At 41.0% G+C, this 20,938-nt stretch overlaps 1 protein-coding gene across 1 annotated transcript in view; it reads right to left on the reverse strand.

Annotated features, from left to right (window-relative positions):
* Positions 1 to 19,850, reverse strand: part of adam22 (ADAM metallopeptidase domain 22) — a gene marked incomplete at both ends in the record, with an annotated part of 47,283 nt that extends 27,433 nt beyond the window's left edge. The window contains 4 exons of the mRNA XM_079468994.1: positions 10,260 to 10,333; positions 12,263 to 12,423; positions 19,547 to 19,664; positions 19,782 to 19,850. Coding sequence (XP_079325120.1) covers positions 10,260 to 10,333; positions 12,263 to 12,423; positions 19,547 to 19,664; positions 19,782 to 19,850 — 422 coding nt within the window. The remainder of the gene's footprint in view (positions 1 to 10,259; positions 10,334 to 12,262; positions 12,424 to 19,546; positions 19,665 to 19,781) is intronic.
* Positions 19,851 to 20,938: the final 1,088 nt, after the last annotated feature.

Raw genomic sequence — 20,938 nt, forward strand, 5'->3', positions numbered from 1 at the left:
AAGTAGATGCAGGGTATGGTAAATGTACAGTAAATTTGAACAGAGAGCTGAGAAAAGCAAAGTTCTTTAAACTTCAGTATTAATTTCTCATAGATAGCACACCTAAGACTAACCTTATTTACAACATTTACGCAACATCAAGTGCTTGCAAAATATAAAATATCTTTTTAAACACATTTCTTTATAGATCTAGGGGTCCTATTTAATAAGCAGGTCAAATCAAGATATATGTTCTGCTGGTTACAATATATCAGAAAAGAACAAATAAATCATAACCCTTTGGACATTTTGACATCAACGTTTCATTTTACTAGTAAATAAATGGGTAAACAAGATGGACCTAAATGTAAAGATGGGCCTAAATGTATAACTGGACAACTATTGTGTAGAGAAAATATAGAGGTAATAGAGAGAGACACAGGGGAATGTACAGTTTAAGAGTTTAGTGTCTTAAAGCGAGAACTGAGATCAGTATCCTGAGCTTATAACCGAGAGTGTGACATCAAAACCAGAATTAACTGTCATCAGTGACAGACACAGACATCTTAAACACCACACATTCACAGCAGTGCACCAGACAAGCAGATTACCAGTGTGTTTACAGGGCTGCAGAATAACATACAGATTTATCTCGGACAACAATAGGATTATCATACACTACCTAACCACAGCAGACAACTATCACTATTATACATACAAACAACAGAAACAACAAGCAACGTTTACGTCATCAGAAAGAATCAATCTTTTTGGTTACAGACTCTTCACTGTGGACATGAGACAGAAGTGGGTGAGACAGAAAACAACACGTGGATCCAAGGACTAGTGGAGGACAGGAAAAACCCAAAGAATGAGACAGCGAAATCGTACAGGAAAGGAAGAGAGAGAAATAAAGAGCGCACCAATAACAGCAGCAAAAACTGCATCCCTTGTTACAAGCGTGTCATAAAATGCCTGTGATTAATGATAAGAGCTGCTGTTTCACACACTATCATACCCACATGCATTATAGCAGCCTCCAGCTCCATATCCCGCACCACCCCTCCACAACCTTATTTGCTATTAAAGCAGCCGTAAAGGCCAGACTTGAGTTGAGTTATATAAAGGCATGAGTACATTAAGGCATGTCTGTTTACTACATGTGTGGCTGCCATTTTGGCAACACCCCGTGCAGCTATTTCATATTATGTAAGCACAGTTTGAACAGGGAGAACTCTGACTCTAAAATCTCCAAAACTGCATTTCCAGGCCTGGGTATGTTTCAGTTCTTTGCAGACTTCAATACAGGCACGGCTGCCTTTTTCTTCTTTTTATATTCTTCTTTGATATCTCTCTCCTCTGCCCCATTAATAAAACAGATTTCAGGGTGTGATCTGTGTCGCTGTAACACATAATCCGATAAATCCCATTTATTAAATACATGACTTCGTGATCAGGACAAAAGCCATCTTCAGCTCGAAACACCAAGGACTGGGGATTAAGTAAGTATAAATTACATTTCTGGCTAAATACATATAAGCAGTCTTTGTGAATTGTCTCTATCAGAAACAAAAATGGACCCAAACAGGTAATTATTCATTATAAAATTAATTTATTGATTGTATATCAAGCTCCTCCTTTGTTTATTTATTTTGTTTAAATCTGAAATGATTGCATCATGTGACAACATGCAGCTAAGGGCAGTAAACAGAAAGAATTTTTAAATGATTTCAGATTACATGATGTATGCAACCATAGGATCTATATTAAAATATCTATATCTCTATAATAATCTATATGCTGAACTACATCCAAATATTTGCCAACAATTTACTAACTCCAAGGGCCCTTTTTTCACAGTCTAAGCCAGGGCTGTCCAAAGTCGGTCCTGGAGGGCCGGTGGCCTGCAAAGTTTAGCTTCAACCCTAATCAAACACACCTGAACCAGCTAATCAAGGTCTCGGTAGGCAGACTAGAAACTTCAAGACAGGTTGTTGAGCCAAGTTAGAGCTAAACTCTGCAGGACACCGGCCCTCCAGGACCGACTTTGGACAACCCTGGTCTAAGCGCATGGTTTAAAGTGCACGGCGCAGGTGCACTCAGGGCGTGTACGAAATCCAATTTTGCTAGTTAAATGGCGGGAAAACATTCGGTGAGCCTGGGCGCATGGTCTAAACAGGTTGTACCGAATATCTTAATGAGTAATAGATGTTTTTTGGGCTTAATGTGCAATAAGCCAATTAGAGTATCATTTTCCGTTCCCTTTCAATGACGGATTCGCTATTTACACAGCGGAACTTCTCCAGAAAGGAAACGAGTCTGCTTGTGCAAGCAGGTAAAGTGCCCAAGCAGACCATCTACAGCACAAGCCGGGTTTTTGTCCTTTGTCCACAATAATCATCTTTTACATTGTAATTTGTAACGTCATGTGGGTGAGTGTATCGGAACAGAGGAGGGATTGAGGACCAGGCCCGTGGAGGGGCACAGGGCCAGGGCTGTGGTGTGGAGGCGGACTTGGTGGATTCCAGGGCGGAGCTGGAGGCGGCATGGAGGAGCATGCAGGGCAGGACAACATGGAGGAGCATGCAGGGCAGGACGACATGGAGGAGCATGCAGGGCAGCTCAACATGGAGGAGCAGGCAGGGCTGGACGACATGGAGGAGCAGGCAGGGCTGGACGACATGGAGGAGCAGGCAGGGCTGGACGACATGGAGGAGCAGGCAGGGCTGGACGACATGGAGGAGCAGGCAGGGCGGGACGACATGGAGGAGCAGGCAGGGCGGCACGACATGGAGGAGCAGGCAGGGCTGGATGACATTGAGGAGCAGGCAGGGCTGGACGAAATGGAGGAGCAGGCAGGGCTGGACGACATGGAGGAGCATGCAGGGCAGGACGACATGGAGGAGCATGCAGGGCAGGACGACATGGAGGAGCATGCAGGGCAGGACAACATGGAGGAGCATGCAGGGCAGGACGACATGGAGGAGCATGCAGGGCAGCTCAACATGGAGGAGCAGGCAGGGCTGGACGAAATGGAGGAGCAGGCAGGGCTGGACGACATGGAGGAGCATGCAGGGCAGGACGACATGGAGGAGCATGCAGGGCAGGACAACATGGAGGAGCATGCAGGGCAGGACGACATGGAGGAGCATGCAGGGCAGGACAACATGGAGGAGCATGCAGGGCAGGACGACATGGAGGAGCATGCAGGGCAGCTCAACATGGAGGAGCAGGCAGGGCTGGACGAAATGGAGGAGCAGGCAGGGCTGGACGACATGGAGGAGCATGCAGGGCAGGACGACATGGAGGAGCATGCAGGGCAGGACAACATGGAGGAGCATGCAGGGCAGGACAACATGGAGGAGCATGCAGGGCAGGTCAACATGGAGGAGCAGGCAAGGCTGGACGACATGGAGGAGCATGCAGGGCAGGTCAACATGGAGGAGCAGGCAGGGCAGGACAACATGGAGGAGCATGCAGGGCAGGACGACATGGAGGAGCATACAGGGCAGGACAACATGGAGGAGCAGGCAAGGCTGGACGACATGGAGGAGCATGCAGAGCAGGACGACATGGAGGAGCATGCAGGGCAGGACGACATGGAGGAGCATGCAGGGCAGGACGACATGGAGGAGCAGGCAAGGCTGGACGACATGGAGGAGCAGGCAGAGCTTGAGTTCTTAAGATGGGCTCTGGACTGGGGGCCATCTTGCGAGGGGGCTCTGGACTGGACATAACGACAGGGGTGGCCACCCTCAACATGGGCTCAGTCGGCTTACTGCCCCCCCAAAAAATATTTAGGGGCGACCTCCTCCTCCACCTCAGCCAGGGTTAAGTTGGACCCAGAAGACAACAAGCCATAATCCATAAATTGGGCAAGCGACCCTCGAGGACCATAACAGGAGATAATGGATTTGAAGTGATCATTCAGACTATCCCAGAACAGGTCTATGACTACACAGTCCGGATTCTTGGAGTAATAAGCAATGTCCAGAAAAGTTTGTATATGGTCCTCTAGGGATTGCTTAGGGATTGAATTGTAGCAGTATGCTGAAGGAAACCAAGGAAAGGATCCACATGCAGTATAAAGGTATAATAATCTCCACAAAGAAACACAAGTGTAAATCCAAGATCAATGGAAACACAAGGTAGAACATACAACAACGATTCACACCAGACAACTGAACCCAATGACTATATATACGCACAAATGAAGGGACAAACAGGTAATGAAACACAGGTGAAATCAATACACCATAACAATACATAAAGCATGATGGGAACTGGAATCCTAACAAAATACAGGCAGAACACAGAGTAGCATGGCGCCCTCAGGTGGCAAACCGAGGCGCCAGCAACAGGGCGTGACAAATTGCTTTGGGATTTGAATAATTTAAAAGGAAAGCCCCACAATCCCCCATCCCAATCCATTCCCTTCTCTCTATAGCACGCGCGCACTATGCTGGTTTAAAATAGGTTAGGCTAGAAAATGGTTCTCATGTAAAGATTAATGGACTGCTCCATTGTAGGAGACGGACATCAGGAGAAAGACATGCTAATTAAAACATAGAGGGAAAACCAGAGGAATAGAAATGAAAGCACGGATTGTGTGCCAAATTGCACTTCATTATATATGTGTGTATGTGGGTTTCAAGGTGAAGAGGTTCTGCTGGAGACACAGATAAGCACAAAGATGAGGCTGTTACAGGAACTCACAATAAGCACTGTTTAAAACTTAATTTGCATACAATCACATTAATAAAAATCTATACACTCAAGAAAATTCTCTATCCATCCTTTCAGCAGACAAACATTCAGCATCTTTAGAGATTATACGTCCGACTACGGATACTAGAGAACAGCAGAACAACACCTCCCATGAAGGGAAAACACCATCCAGCAAAGCAGATCCCATCCTCTGATCTCATTGGCACTCTCTCGCTTTCTCTCTTATACACAAACATTTGACATGGCACACATTAAACAAATGTTGTCTACTAGTATACACAATGTCTTATTTCCAGGATTTAGAACACAGGAATTATGTTATATAATAGTATATATTTCTGACATAAACCTTTATTTTTGATTATTTGTACCTCATGACCGGTGAAATGCTTACGTTCTATGACATGTTGTTATATCACATTTGTGAAGTAAAAAAATCTCATTTAAAAGAACATGAATAGACAAAACATTGAACTATAGATAATGTGTGTGTGTCTCCTCCGAGAGAGGAGAAATAGATTGGTATTGGATACAGATAATGCTTCGGTATAAGCAATTCTCACAAGCAAACTGTACTTAGACCTTCTTCTGAGTTCTTGTTGAGTATGCATGTATTGTAAGAGTGCTCTTAGACCGATTATGCACGCTTGGAGTGCCACCCCCTGACTTTGAGATATATCAAGGCCTATTGGGGTTCAGTGACACACATGACCATATCACAATTTTGATCTTTTATTTTATTATTTTTCAACTGACTTTCAAGGGGGCCTTAAGATGACTTATATTTTAAAATGAGACGAAATATGCATAGAAATACATTAAAGAAAACCGATCTTATTGAATAAACGGGACGTTAATGTCACGTTGTAAAATATTGAATTGGGTAGAAATGTTGCGTTTTTGTGAGTGAGAGGGGGGCTGTTGAAAATTGTTGAAAATGAGGTTTCACAAGGCCCGCCGCAAGAGTGAAGGACACAAGGAGTCAAATAAAGTATTGATAGCTACTAAAAAACTACAACATAATCATAACAGACGAAATAGAGTTTAAAGACACTACGTTCAACACATTTGTGAATATAAGTATAGGTGTGTTCGAAATGGCTGCTTATTGTTTAGTGCTGATCGCTTCGGCTCTTATGTGCTTTTGCCAGTCACGAGTTTTTAAACCTGCAGCTCTGCTTGTGCTCCCAGAGACAAAACTGCAGTCTCAGCAAAACAAAAGACCTTGGAGGAGTTTTATGTAGACCACGCACACACATTCACAGTGCTTAACAAAAATAATCACTACAATTATAATAACATCACAGCTTGGGCTGCAAAATCAGCTAAATTTACACGTGCACACGCACATGTGAAGACCCGCACAAAGGGCTTTGCCGTGTAAGACAGATTTTGTATATTTTGAAGGATGACCCCTTCCCCCAATAACACTTATTCTGAGGGGAGCAGGTGCAGCGATTCTCATTGTGAGGTGTGTGTTTCATCAGCCCCTCCTGCTGATTGTCTGTTAATATAAAAATGCTCATTATTTACACCAATATTCCATCATAATCAAATTATTTATTATAAGCGGTTATAAATAGAAGAATTTGTTACATTACATCTGATACGTGTCTAATATAAAGGGCCAAAGCTTATAGTTAATAACCACAATGCTGAAAATGTGCCCATGTGAGACAATAACTCCAGTTGGTTTTCCTGACTTCATCTCTCTCTGATCTACCTCCGTCTCCATCGCACACCTACACAGACTCAAGGGTGCATGAAGGATATTGTTTGGTCAGACTTTCACATTTCCTCTTTCCACCAACTCTCTCTCTCACACACACACACAATCGCATTGTTTTAATGTAGACATACAGAACACTTTTAAATATAGCTACACTGGAAAAATTACTTGATAACTACAATATGCATAGCACAAGCTTTTCTGTGGCTCAGTGGTTAGAGGATGGTGCTAGCAACGTCATGGTAATGGGTTCGAGCCCAGGGGATTGCACATGGTCAGAAACAAAATGTATAGTTTAATGCAATGTAAGTAGCTTTGGATGAAAGCGTCTGCCAAATTGGTAAATGTCAATTATGTTATAGTATTCAAGTCAGAATGCTAACTATATTAGTATTATATTACAGTCTTTAGATTTATAGATTTGGCAGATGCTTTTATCCAAAGCGACTTACATTGCATTATACTAAACATTTGTATCTGAGAATGTGCAATACCTGGGATCGAATCCATGACCTTGGCGTTGCTAGCCTCATGCTCAAACCATAGACTATATAAAATATGGAGAGCGTGACGCCGCTTCCTTCCATTGTAATCAATTGAATGTAAAACGTCCGAAGATGGGGCTGACATGTAACGCAAAAACATCTGTTTGGAGCATGGGATGCGGGGAAGGAATCGTCAGTGAAGCCAGAATCTGCGCAGTAGTGAGCACGAAGTGCAGAGGGGTATCATGGTCAAAGACTTGGCAAAACAGGTACCTCAGGTGAAACTGTCATCTGAAATGAAACTGTGTGTCAACTGAAGGGGTGGTTCATGCATGTCGAAAACAGATGACATGATGGATGTAAATGATCCAACGATGCATGAAGTCTGACCATCAGAACAGGGTGTCTGATCGTCAAATTACTTTACTGAGAATTACTTTGGACAAATCAAATATCGTGCAACGAATAATGGAAAGTAATGTCAGGCTACAGAGCTTATGTCTATAATAAGTATTGTACTAATAACGGTAAATAATAATAAAAATGACAAATTATAAAAAAAACTTGGCTCATTCAAAGACTTGTACAGGAAAACTATGACCCACACCAGTACTGTATATGGCAGACGTCTTTTGTCACAGGTCTGATATGGTGAGACGTCACACATGTGCTGACGGGGTCAAACAGAAGCTCATCGTAGCAAATGGTTGATGACACTGGGATTCGTCTGGACAGCATTTTGCTGAGAACAGACCTTTCACGAACAGAGCTGATGTTGGCATATGCATGCTTAAGGCTTGGATATGATTTTCATATTCATGTTTCTATAAAACATTCTGCGTCCACTTTATTTTATTGAAATAACGGTTTCTCTGATAAAAAGAGACACTAGCATTTGAAACCAGGGATTTGTGTTTGGTTTAAAGAAGGAATGAGGATGTGATTGTTTATCTCTGCTGGGTTACAGCTGTCTGTTCCCACCCCCAGCATCAGTGATATCGGACTGATTTTAATGCTTCCTTTCTGCCACATGGTCCGTCGTCACGACGACACAGCAAGATTGAAAAGCAGAAAACCCATTTGCACCGACCGCTTTAATCAAACACACTCATTCATTATTCAGAGCGCGACCGAGTGGGTGCAGGGGGCAGTCCGGTGTGTGTGTGTGTGTGTGGATTACTGAAGAATTTGAATAAGTGTACATGAATATCACAAAATAATACACACAATAACAAGCATTTATCCAGCAGCAATTACGTCTCAGAAGTATGTCTCAGTGGGAGGCCAGAGAAGACCCAACTCTCCCAAGATACACAAACAAGTTCAGAAAACCTGGGACAGCAATCTGGACGCCGGTCAGACAGGACGGATCCAACTGCCAGCTCTCCATGGGCACAGAGAAACCAACTAAACAACACAAACTTTTGTGTTTCTGCTATATGCAGACACGCACACAGTTCTCAGACAATCAAAAGCTATCCACCCAGAATCCATTAAAGCAGAACCATATAGTGATCAAGGGCAACCACAGACAGACAAACACAATCTTATAACGACTCTGTATCAAAAACAAGTAAGCTGCCAATATAGTAAGAATATAAAAGAGACTCAATGTCACGGCTACCGCCAAACATGCATAAGCGAAATTAGCATTTGGACTAGTGGGTGATTGAGAAGAGGGAAACATCTTACCTTTAAAATGAATATGAATGTGTAAGACTGTCGTAAGGCATAAACATTCTTAAATAATCACAGCAGTTTTTGCATTACATACATACTAAGTGGCCCAATGACCCTACATGACGCATACACAATTACTGAGCCTCAACACCCTCCAACACACACACCCAGTTGTGGGCAGTCATGACTTAATGGTTAGCGGCAGTTGTGGACAAATTGTTAAAGAGTTGGACGTGTAACCCAAAGGTCGCAGGTTCGGTTCCCAGGCCGGCAGGAAACAGCCGAGGTGCCCTTGAGAAGACACCTTACCCCCCGTTTGCTCCCTGGGTACTGCAGTGATAGCTGCCCACTGCTCTGAATGTATGTGTGTTCACGACTTGCAGTGTGTACTTACTATTCACCATGGAAGGGTTGAATGCAGATGACACATTTCAAGTATGGGGGTACCATACATTGACCAATACTCACACTTTCTTCTCTTTCACCCCATTGACAAGAGGCTGACAGAAACAATGCAGCTGAAAGTTTCTCTCCATCAAGATGTTGTTATAGGAAACACGCACGTGAGCACGCAAGCACGAACACACACACACTGAAATATTCATGACACATTATTATAATGACATAAAATCTGATGACGATGCCTGACACTGGATTATAGGGGATCCAAGTTAATGGATTTCATAATAAATATATGTTATCAAATATAAATCGGTTATTACTGTGAGTATTGGTCGACACCCAAATGGATAACACACCCTGCATAGCGTCTATAGTGAAAACACCAAGAACTTTCTCAAGAAAGCTGTAAAGAACATGTCCAGGTCATATTAAACTCCTTTAAATATTTAAAATCATGGTAGTATTTATGGTTGCTAATTCAACAACAATTTACGGTTCCTTTTATCCACAATATTTAGATTTTTAGGTGAAATGTCGGAGCCGATGGCCCAGTGGTTCGTGCTCCGACATATAGCGCTGTTGTGCTCCGGCGATCCGAGTTCGAATACCGGCTCGAGTTCCTTTCCCGATCCCACCACCTCTCTCTCGCCCACTTCACTTCCAGTCTTCTCTAAAAAATAAGCCGTCCAAATAAAGGCAAAAACGCCCCAAAATAAATCTTTAAAAAATGTATATTTTTAGGTGAAACATAACCTGGACATATTTTTGCAGGATTCACCCACACTGCCAAAAAAAACACCACAGTGAAGAACCTGGTGTTTCTTATCAAATCGTCAAACTCCAACACCATAGATGCCTAAAACAATCATAAAACCCAACTAAAACCACTACAGAGCCAGAAAAATTAGAACAAGCACTCTAAAGCATACAAGCCTGTCATTTAGGGAATCCTTCATGACAGAGACAGAGCAAGGGCAGATGTTTTGATCGATGGGGTGGTCAGGTCTTTCCCAATTCTTCAGCATAAATCTAAAGCCATTATGATACTGCAGTCCATCAGCAGCAACATAAAACCCTTCACAAATAGATCTGATGGGCATTAGTCATACCTCACACTCCTCAGTTACAGACGCACGCTGGGTTTTACCAATGCAGCAGTGAAACTAGCGTCAAAGCAGTATTTTCCCATTGAAGCAACATGACAGTGTGGTTTCAAACCCAAACGGCTAAGTAAAAGCATAAGAGTAGATACTCACTGGTTTAATTCCACATCTAAAACAAAGGTCTTCCCAAAAGCCTGGACCTGAAAGCTAGCCCGGGCCACATGATTCTGAAAGAGACAAAAAAGACAAGATCAGGTCATTTTCGTGTTTCACATGAGCTGAAACAATAAAAACTGTAAAATTAGAACATGTTTGGTGTTTGGGGAGACAGCAGTAAAATTAGATGTGCTAATTGGTTTTAATTCATCATGGGTACACTGTGCTGAACAGAACTGGTGGCAGTGTGGGTGTGTGTGTGCTAGCTAATGGTAAATTCAGTGCCTGCTTGGGGCCCATATGGCCAAGGCCTTATAACACCCCCTCAGGGGAGAATGAAGCTTTGGCTTGCAATGCATTGTTCTCATTGCTTTTGAGCGAGTATGTGTTTGTAGGGGAAAGGGGGCAAAAACGAAGCATATGAGGGAGTTGAGGGGGTCTAACCCCCCCAGGGGACCACACCTCTCCCTCAACTAGCAACGTGTAGTTGTCAATAAAAAAGAGAGGAGAACGAAGGGGTGGAAGAAATTGGGAGGGGGATCTTCTAAACTTCACCCATGAATGACCCCCTGATTGAAGCAGAGATACACTCACATCCATCTTTTCCATGTTGGATGATGTGTTACATCTAAACACTGCACGATATTCAAACCATGAAACACATTCACAAATCTAATAAAAAATATTGTAGAAAATAAAAAGATTGTGTAATGTGAGAGATGCTTTCTGCCCATTAGGTCTTGGAATCATTGATTGCAGTTTCATCATGACATTGTCCTAAGACTGACTCCAGACTTTTTGATCTGCATTTTGTGTTAAATAAAGATGATCTAAAATTAGCAAGCTAAGAGATGCTTTTCGTTTTTTTTCCTGGCATCAATTCATATCCATAAATAAAAAGTCTTCGATCTGAAATCCTGTAGAGCAAACGTGAGTGAAACACAAAGCGAAGAACACACCTTAACATTGTTTTGTTTGTTTTATAGTTGAAAGATTTTATAGTTGAAAGAAAAAATATTGAATTAACTTATTACTCTTACCCAATCAATAATGCAGCTACATATATCAACATATTTACCACTGCAATGCTTAAATCAATACTATGCATTGGCATGATGAATGTGCTTTCATTTATATCATACAGACATTAGCTGCGATCGTCCGCCAAAGGGTTAAGCGCCACACGTGCACACACACAGCCTGAAGCACAAAACAGCGACGTCGGGACGCATGTACAGCCATCCTAAACTGCCAAAGAGACTCAATTCAGTAATGAGGCCACGAGCAATTGCCAGTCTGACACTATGCCTCTGAGAAAGATTCAGTCCCCGATATGAGGCTCACACGCACATTGATCCTGAGAGGTTGTGGATAAGAAAATATATATTTTTAGAAAAATCATCTTTTTAAATACATAAATTGTCCTCAGTTCACTTAAAAAGTCTGATTCACTATCTCACCAGCCAGGCAAAGCAAGAACAATAGAAATAGCACATGGTGATTATGTCCTAATAGCATTACACAGTCAACCGAAAAACCAAATGTAATGTTTTGCTTTTATCATCGTGGCCCAGGCTTTGAGTTCCTGTTCTAGTGTTTTGCTGAATAATGAGTGGAGAGACATCCGATCTGGCCTCGAAATAAAATCACTGATATACCTCTGTGCTCTGCCATATGATAACGCAAAAAGAAACGTATTTATCTCCCTTGATATGAATCCATCACATGAGTCGATAATTTGTTCTTTCAGTGTCCTTTGTGTTTCCAAAGCAGTGATGCTATGAGATGCCTCGGTAGGCCAATGGTATTCATCAGCATCTTCTACACAAAAGTGCTTTTCTGGTTCATTATGTCACCCTCGTATGATACGAATTGTTTTTAGAGCCCCTTTAAAGCCTAAAAAAAAGAGTAAGTGAGAAAAACATAAACACGATTTATGCCACCGTCTCCAATGGCAACGGGAGGAGAAAACATCCACACGGATGAGAAGAAAAACACACCTGTTTACTGTCAGAGCTCATTCGGACCCGTGTGTTCAGAACATCACGAGAGGTCTGACTGTCTCCGTCCTTTAAGAACACTAACCGGACGGGTACCGTGTTTTCTTTTCCGAGGAACCTGCCGTCATCACCTCGAGTCCTCGTTTTCACCAAGGCGTCTCCTAGAAGAAAACATATCGCTATTGGTCTGTTCTAATAACTGCATCCTTCAATTTTGATTTATGTATGCACATACAAGCGGGTCTATAATGCGTTATTCAGATAACGTCACGAACAATAATAAATAACGACTTAAAATGCATCCCTCGTTTTATGCTGTTTACATCAGCTATGACTAATGCATATTATTTAAAATCACTGACGTAATAAATCAGTAGTACTTTTGTAATCAAAAATACACCCTCACCGTATTGAAGCGGGGAGATGCTATGTATCACCGCTACGTAGAGGCACATAAAGGAAATCCCGAAACGGAGAGCCATCATTCCCGCACGTATTCGGCGCAGAAATTTCAGTTAATCATATATATCCCAATGTATACGAGCTGCATCCCAAATTATACGCTATTTTCGATGTCCCTCAGGAAGGCGCACACATCCTCTCTCGCGCTGGTTGCCATTAGTGACGCGCGAGCAGCATCTGCATCGATACGCGGGATGCGCGAGAAAGACCGGACGAAGGCGGGTGCGTTCCGTAGAAGTGAAATCAACCCCCTTGTCTCCACCGAGCCAAAAAGCCTCCACCTCTTGAAAAAGACATCAATATCCAGCCGACTCACTGCAGAAACGCCTCATACATATACATGAGCGAACCGCACGCGGGATGATGGGTAGTGTAGTGCGCCCTCGAGCTCGCTCCACCTGCTGTCACCTTCTGCGCAAAACAGAACACGTGATCGTGTGACGGACAGATCGATGGATCCGTAAGGAGAACAATGAAAGTGGAATAGTGGGCGGGGTTAAGTCTTTGCGTTGGTTATTAGATGGTTTTTCGGGGAGTGTGCAATAATGCATAAATGTATTTCAATTATAAATGCAGTGTTCGATAATAACGCTTAAAGGGACACTTCACCCTAAAATGGTTATCATTTACACACCTTTCAAATGTGTATAAATGTCTTTGTTCTGATGAACACGGAGAAGGATATTTGGAATGATGCCTATCAGGGCCGTGCACAGGGGGGTGGCCCGGTGGCTAGAGCCACTGCCCCTCTGCCCTCATCGACTGAGGTGCCCCTTTTCCCATCCCGCTCCGTTCAAAGTATTCCGCTGATTCCACTATTCCGCTCCAGGTTTTCCCGCTCGCTCCGCAGCATCACTCACAGTGTCTGCTTTTTTAATTAAAGTTAGCTGTTTGTCTAATCATATTATTGTACTCAACGATCAGATTTAAATAATGTCCTGTTGTTGGCACACTTTGTAGACAATCCCCCCCAAAAAAAACAATGTACAACAATGCCTTCACAAAAAAGAAGACAGAGAGAGAATGAGCGAAGGGAGGCTGTTAAAGGCAGTTCAACACTGCAAACATGGATTCAAAGCTCCAGTTTAATTCTTGTAAATATATTTCCCATTGTAATCACTTGTCTTAGTTCTGACTAGCACATCTTAGGCTCTAAATGAGTTGTATATTAGCATAGTAGGCTATATAGCTTAATGCTGTATGCTAATATGAAATTAAATGTCTATTACTTATTACTCCATTGAAGATGAGGCAGAGGCAGGCTCAGAGAGTGAGGGAGAGCCCATTGAGCATCAGCCAAATCAATTCAATTCAATTGAGTTCAATTTTATTTACATAGCGCTTTTCACAATCTGCACTGTTCCAAAGCAGCTTTACAGGGGGAAATAAGAAAAACACAAAAAAAGGTAAAACACAGTACATGAATAGTTTAACTTGTTATATAAACACCTAGTAAATAATATCTAATGTCAGCATCTCCCGGTGTTTTTTTTTTTGCATATTTGCTTTAAGTGAATGCTTGGCTGAAAAGATGTGTTTTTTAAATCTAGATTTAAATTGAGCGAGTGTGTCTGATCCTCTAATAGCATCAGGAAGGCTATTCCAGAGTTAAGGTGCTACGTATGAGAAAGCTCGACCCCCTTTGGTGGATTTAGTTATTCTAGGTGTTATCTTTTGTCAAAAGTCCTGAGTTTTGAGATCTTAGAGAGCGTGATGGGTTGTAGTGTGATAGAAGCTCTGTTAGGTAGGTAGGGGCTAAACCCTTTAAGGCTTTATAAGTGATTAAAAGAACTTTAAAGTCAATACGATCTTAATGGGTAGCCAGTGAAGGGTTGATAACATTGGGGTTATGTGATGGTATTTTCTGGACCTGGTCAGAACTCTGGCAGCTGCGTTCTGAACTAACTGTAGTTTGTTTATTGATGATGCAGGACAAACACTAAGTAGCGCATTACAGTAGTCAAGTCTTGAGGTCATAAATGCATGAATAAGCTTCTCTGCGTCAGCAACACATAGAATATTTCAAAATTTGGCAACATTTGTTAGGTGGAAAAAGGCTGTTTTTATCTGAGATGTGATTTTGAAATGACAGGTTGCTGTCTAATATAACGTCTAGATCTTTTAATGTATTTGTTGGAGTAACAGTACATCCTTCAACTTGCAGTTTATAATCAGAAATATTCGGTTTGCGTGTCTTTGTTCCGATAAGTAATATTTCTGTTTTATTAGAATTTGGAAGACGGGAAGAAATGGAGAGTGAGGCAGCCACAGCCATGTACACAAGGGAGAAAAAGCCAGAAGACTGAGTTTTTGCTTCAGTTACAAAATCCATCAGATCCTGCGCAGTTAAAAAAAACACAATATAATGTACAATGTGGTACAATGAACAAGTACGTTCTTTTCAGGGACAGTGAAGAACACCCCTGGTTAGAGTATGTTCTATCAAAACATCTACAATAAAGTCTAAAATGTATTTGAGCGTGCGCTGAATTCTTTTTTAATTGTATATTTTCTAATAACTGGATAATTTGTGTTAACAAGCAACCACCCCCTTGGTGCCCCTTTTTTTGGTTTAGGCCACTGCCCCTCAAAATGTCTGTGCACGGCCCTGCTGTTGAAGATCAGTGAGAAGATGGAGGCCAGCTGGTCAGCGCAGGTCTTCAGACAGGCTGGAAAAAATTCTATGACACTTATTCAGTTAAAATGTATTTCTGCATTGCTTTCTATGGTGCTTCACAATAATGACATATTAGTACACGATGATGACAAAATAAATGTTTGTGACGTGTTTATATAATATATGTGTGTGTGTTGTGTATATCTGTGGTCCAAGAGGGACAGCCTTAGGGCATAGGGAAGAGCCCTAAATGGAACCCAGGGTGTCACTTCTGGTGTCCATTCAGAATGCACTCGTGCCCTGTGTGCTGACCCTGTACACGAGTAACTTAAATCCTAACAGTTAACAATTGGATTATTCAGTTTGAAGTGTTTATATTCAGATGTGTTTCTTCGTTGTTAGGTGCTGATTTTGTTTAGCAACACCACATTTTTAAGTTCTTGGGTCTGCACTATTCCCTGTTAATCAAATAACAGTGCAACTATATTTGTTGTGCTAGAGTTAGTCAGAAATGTGCATGTGCTGCACAATTCAGACATATTTTATGTTCATATAGATTGGTGCAGGGATGTCCTATTGAGGCCAAGCTGGAAGTTAGCGCCGCACTGGTTCCAAAAGCCTATACTGTATATTTTTCCCCATAGACTTTTGGAAGATGGCAAAAAATAAGCTATCTTTGGTTTATGATACTACTCCATGAATTAATCTCCATCCACGATTTTAGAGATTTGTGCCCATGTTGCGTTATATGTAAGATTGTTATGTGTGATGACGTTTAATGTCGCCGCAAAAAAATGAAGTCGCTTTTAACAACTTGTTTTCAACCACTGTTTTTAAGACACAATAAAGCATTAAAGGGATACATCATCATTTACTCACCTTAGAGTTGATCCAAATCTGTATACATTTCTTTGTTCTGATGAACACAGAGAAAAATATTTGGATGAATGCTTATAACCAGACAGCTTTTGCCCCCCAATGACTCCCACAACTAATTACTTTATAATATATTTTTGTTCTGTTTAAAACAAAAGATGACATTGGATTGGAGGTCTAGGTTCAGCAATGTTATGTGCCCAAAAATGAGGTCAGCGGACTACCTGAAAATTCTGTACTGAATCACCAAGGCTCGGTTTTTCAAAAGGTTTAATCCGGATAAAATTGATCCGGATTTAGTAATCCTTTTTTTGCGATCCGTCATCACGTAATCCATTTTACTTTTGGAGCCAGTTTTTTAAAGCAACATCGGATTGGATCAATCTGATCCGGATAGGAACTTTTCAGGATCACCAAATCTGGATAACCAGTGCTGGATAACCAGTGCTCAAACAGGATAGGAAATCACAATGTAGAACTATAGATATGTAAAGAGCAACAAGTGGAATAGCCAATGTGGGGTCAATATAAGTTTATTTTTATTTGAAATGAAAACACACACATTTTAAAAAAAACTAAAAACAAGAAAAACCCCACCCCATCCTCTTCCTGCAGTCCGCTCATCTGAGACCTACAACACAAACACTGTACATTGAGGATATTTATAACAAGCATCAAGTATAGATATATTGAATTAAAAAAAAGACTTAATGTCAAATACTCCACAATAATTTCAGATTTCCTCATCTGATGTGGAGAGACCAGCTTGTCTGAGAGTAGCCTTTAGGAGGCGGATCTCAAGTCTGGCCTTGGTTTGCTGCAGTTTGGTCAGAGTCAGTTGTTCCTCTGCCAGAACGAGCAAACAGGACGTGCAACAAGGGACACAATAGTTAGACACTATTTCTGATTTGGTTTTGTATTGGATTTCAAAAATCAGTGATTGCCATTCTTTGCATTTTTTTGGTTATTCTGTAATCCTTGCATGCATCACTAATAAATATTCTAAAAACAAAAATATTTTCGATTGTGATGAATATATATATCAATTAGTGACAGAATAAAATGTATTGTTTTTGGTTTGGATAATTATTTTATGAGGCCAAACTCTTTCTAATTTGCTTTAGGCCTATACTGAAAGGCTGAATACGTTTAATCACTGTAGCCTGACGGATGAACAAATACAATTAAAACCTTATGAATTAATAGGATATCTTGTAAGATACTGCATGATCCAAATATAGTATTATTTGATACATTTTTTAAGTTTTCATTACATTTTGGGCATGAAATCCACGCTGAATCCACCCTTCTGATGGGATCAGTTTAATCCAGATATTTTGGATCAAAGTGATCCAAATCCTACAAAAAAGTTCAGAAAAACCCAAACTAACGGTTTGATCCGGATCAAAACCAAGATTGGATTACGTGATCTAATCCGATTATGTGATCCGTTTTTTCTTTTGAAAAACACATTTTCAAGATTTGATCCAATCCGTTATCCAAAATCCTAGTGGATTACTTTTGAAAAACTGGGCCCAGGTTATTCTATCAAAGAGTTTGTTCTTCCCTGATGGCACGGCATATTTAAAGATGACAGTGCCAGGATTCATAAGGCTCAAACTGTGAAAGAGTGCTGTTCAGGGAGCACGAGACATCATTTTCACACATGGATTGGCCACCACAGAGTTCAGACCTTAACCCCATTGAAAATCTTTGGGATGTGCTGGAGAAGACTTTGCGCAGCAATCAGACTTTCCCATCATCAATACAAGATCTTTGCAAAAAATGTATGTAACCCCAGACGGGGAAAATTTTACATTCTTGACATCACAGAAGCTTATCGAAACAATGCCACAGCGAAAGCGTGCCGTAATCAAAGCTAAAGGCGGTCCAAAAAAATATTAGTGTTTCTTTTAGTGTAGTCTTTTTTTGGACGGGCAGAGTGTAGCACAGCACAGCCCAGTATTGTACTGTACAGAAGACCAATCAGGTGAAAGTGGCGTTTCATCACCACCCACATGAAGCCATAATTTGTAAATTGTATTTTCTGTTTAGTAAACTAAACTAAACAACATGTCCTCTTATTCATTTATGTTAAAAAGAACAGTTTTAACAGTTGGCACTCTAAAGTTAAATTAAAGTTTTTTTTTCACCACAAAATTAAAAGTTTTTAGTATTATGAGATATATTTAGTCAATTGATCCTCAACTACGGTATATGTCTAAAGATTGTTTTCTCTATATGGAACAATCTTTTCTGAGGTCTCCCCTTCCTCCGGAAGTGCCCTTTGGATGGCAATATATACTGTGTGCAGTTATATTGAAAGGAATGGGTCCGAAATATAATCCGGATTGGCCAGTGAACGTGTCCATCACACATTCCAAGACCCTTCCATTTTCGTGGCTCCTCCTCTTTCATTCCAGTACTCGTTTCCTGTGTAACTCACAAGATCAGACTCTACGTACGTTCCTTCAGACGATTGGGCAAATTTGATGTGGAAAGTCATTGGCCCGGTCAGAAACAAACACACATTGGATGAATGTTCCATTTTACAGTAATAATTTATTAGTCATATTTATGAATTTTCAGGTTTTGTTTCCTATGTTTTGTTTAAATGCTCCTGAAAACTCTGAACTACACTGCAGAACCAATTATTATATATACAGTTATTTTCTGTGCAATCTGTTATTTTAATGTGTATGTTTCAGTGTTGTCAGATGAATTTGTACACAAATAAATATCTAAGGATAAAAAAACACATTCTGAGTAATCTGAATTTTGTTTATTTTCCGAATGTGTCCTACAGAGAAAGAGAATGCTTCATTTTTACTTAAACATCATCTTTACCATACAGTACATGTATAAGAGACATTTGGCAGATTTGTCATCTCAGTAAAACTGGTCACAAAGTTCACATTTACATTTAGTCATTTAGCAGACGCTTTTATCCAAAGCGATTTACAAAGAGATCAGGGAGCAATAAGCGATATGTCAACAGTTGACAGCATAGAGCACAGGTGAGTTTAAAACCACATATTACGTTTTCCTTAAATGAGTAAGACATTAGTTTTGACAGCTTTTGCATGACATGTGACATTTTTTTGTATCATCAAATGGTATGCGCTGTATAAATAGTTCTTGACAATCACAGTATGTAACCTCTGCTAGACACATTTGGGCTTGCACTTAACTGTGATGTAGCTTTAGGCTCAATATACCTGACAGAACCTTGAGTCTTCCTCAGACAGAACCTTAAGTCGTTTACACATTCATGTAGAGTGCAGTCTTTTGCACTGAAAGGACACTTAATCGCTAACACCGTCACAGACCATCTGGTGATCCATCGATCCATAGCACCCCTGGAATACTTATAAGACCAGATGCTGCAACATGGAGGTCTGCTTGGAGGTCCTGCATTGCCCTCAGGTACGACTCTCTGGCAGTGTCCTCATTTTTAAGACAAAAGATGGAGTACAATTCCTAGCTTTTAATCATTCCTATACTTATATTAGGGCATATTAAAAGTATTTGAACTATTAAAATAGCAATAATTATAACAAATACCTGCTCTGGTGTGAGATGCAGCTTCTCAAAGGTCTCGGCACCCTCCTCCAGCAGTGCTGGTAAATCCATTTCAAGTCTGGGGCTTGCATAAATAGTGTTCAAAGTGTTGGCAGATCCAGTAGTACAGTCTTGGGCATGTATCTGATGGATTGGCCCTCGATGACTGACAGGATGGCACTTTTCTTGGGCTCTGCTTCTTGGCCTTCACTTTAGCGCTGTTCACAACAGAACGTAAACTCATAAGCAGATGTGCAGTCTTATGTGCTGCAAATGGGCTTGATTTGCAACTTTCACTAAGTTATCAAAGATGTTAAGATATCGTACTTAACTTTCTCCTGATTTGCTTTGTCCATGTTATAAGAGAGTGAATTAACACATTATTTGTGTAGTATATATGGTTGAAGGAAAATTTGCATTAAAATCCGCGTTTGTTGCAATTTCTTAACTCTATTATCAAAAGCTGATCTTGCATACCCTTCCGAAAATGTGCTGTGGCGCCCCTGGTGGAATATCGATATGAAACATCAAACACTTGTTTCAAAAACAATTAAACACAACTAACATTAAGTCTTACTAGAGTAACAGTTACTAATGTTAGCGGCATGTTGGCCCTTTAGCTGATAACTCACTCACGTAATACTACAAGTATGTATTTATTAAATGCTAGTACTTATTGTTAAAAACTGAATTTGTATTCAATGTATTCAGTGCCTATTCTATTTAAAAGGCACTCGTAGTTATTCCAGTCTGACATTCACATTCTAGGTCTTACTGAGACGTGGATTCATCCTGAGGACTCAGCCACACCTGCTGCTCTCTCCAACAACTACTCCTTCTCTCACTCTCCCCGCCAAACTGGAAGAGAAGGAGGCACAGGTTTGCTAATAAACAATAGTTGGAAATATTCCACCACACTATCTTCCCTGTGCAACAACTATTCCTTTGAATACCACGCTGTAAATATAACTTCACCTACTCCGCTCAGTATTGTTGTAGTTTACCGTCCAGGTCCTCTGCACAACTTCATTGAAGAGTTAGATGTTCTGCTCTCATCATTTCCGGAGGATGGTGTCCCTCTCGTCGTTTCACCCACGATACCACTGTAGCAGCTCGCATAAAAGCCTGCCTAGATGACATCTCAGCTTGGATGAAAGAGC

This window comes from Barbatula barbatula (assembly GCF_947034865.1).
Source record: "Barbatula barbatula genome assembly, chromosome: 12".
Taxonomy (NCBI): Eukaryota; Metazoa; Chordata; class Actinopteri; order Cypriniformes; family Nemacheilidae; genus Barbatula; species Barbatula barbatula.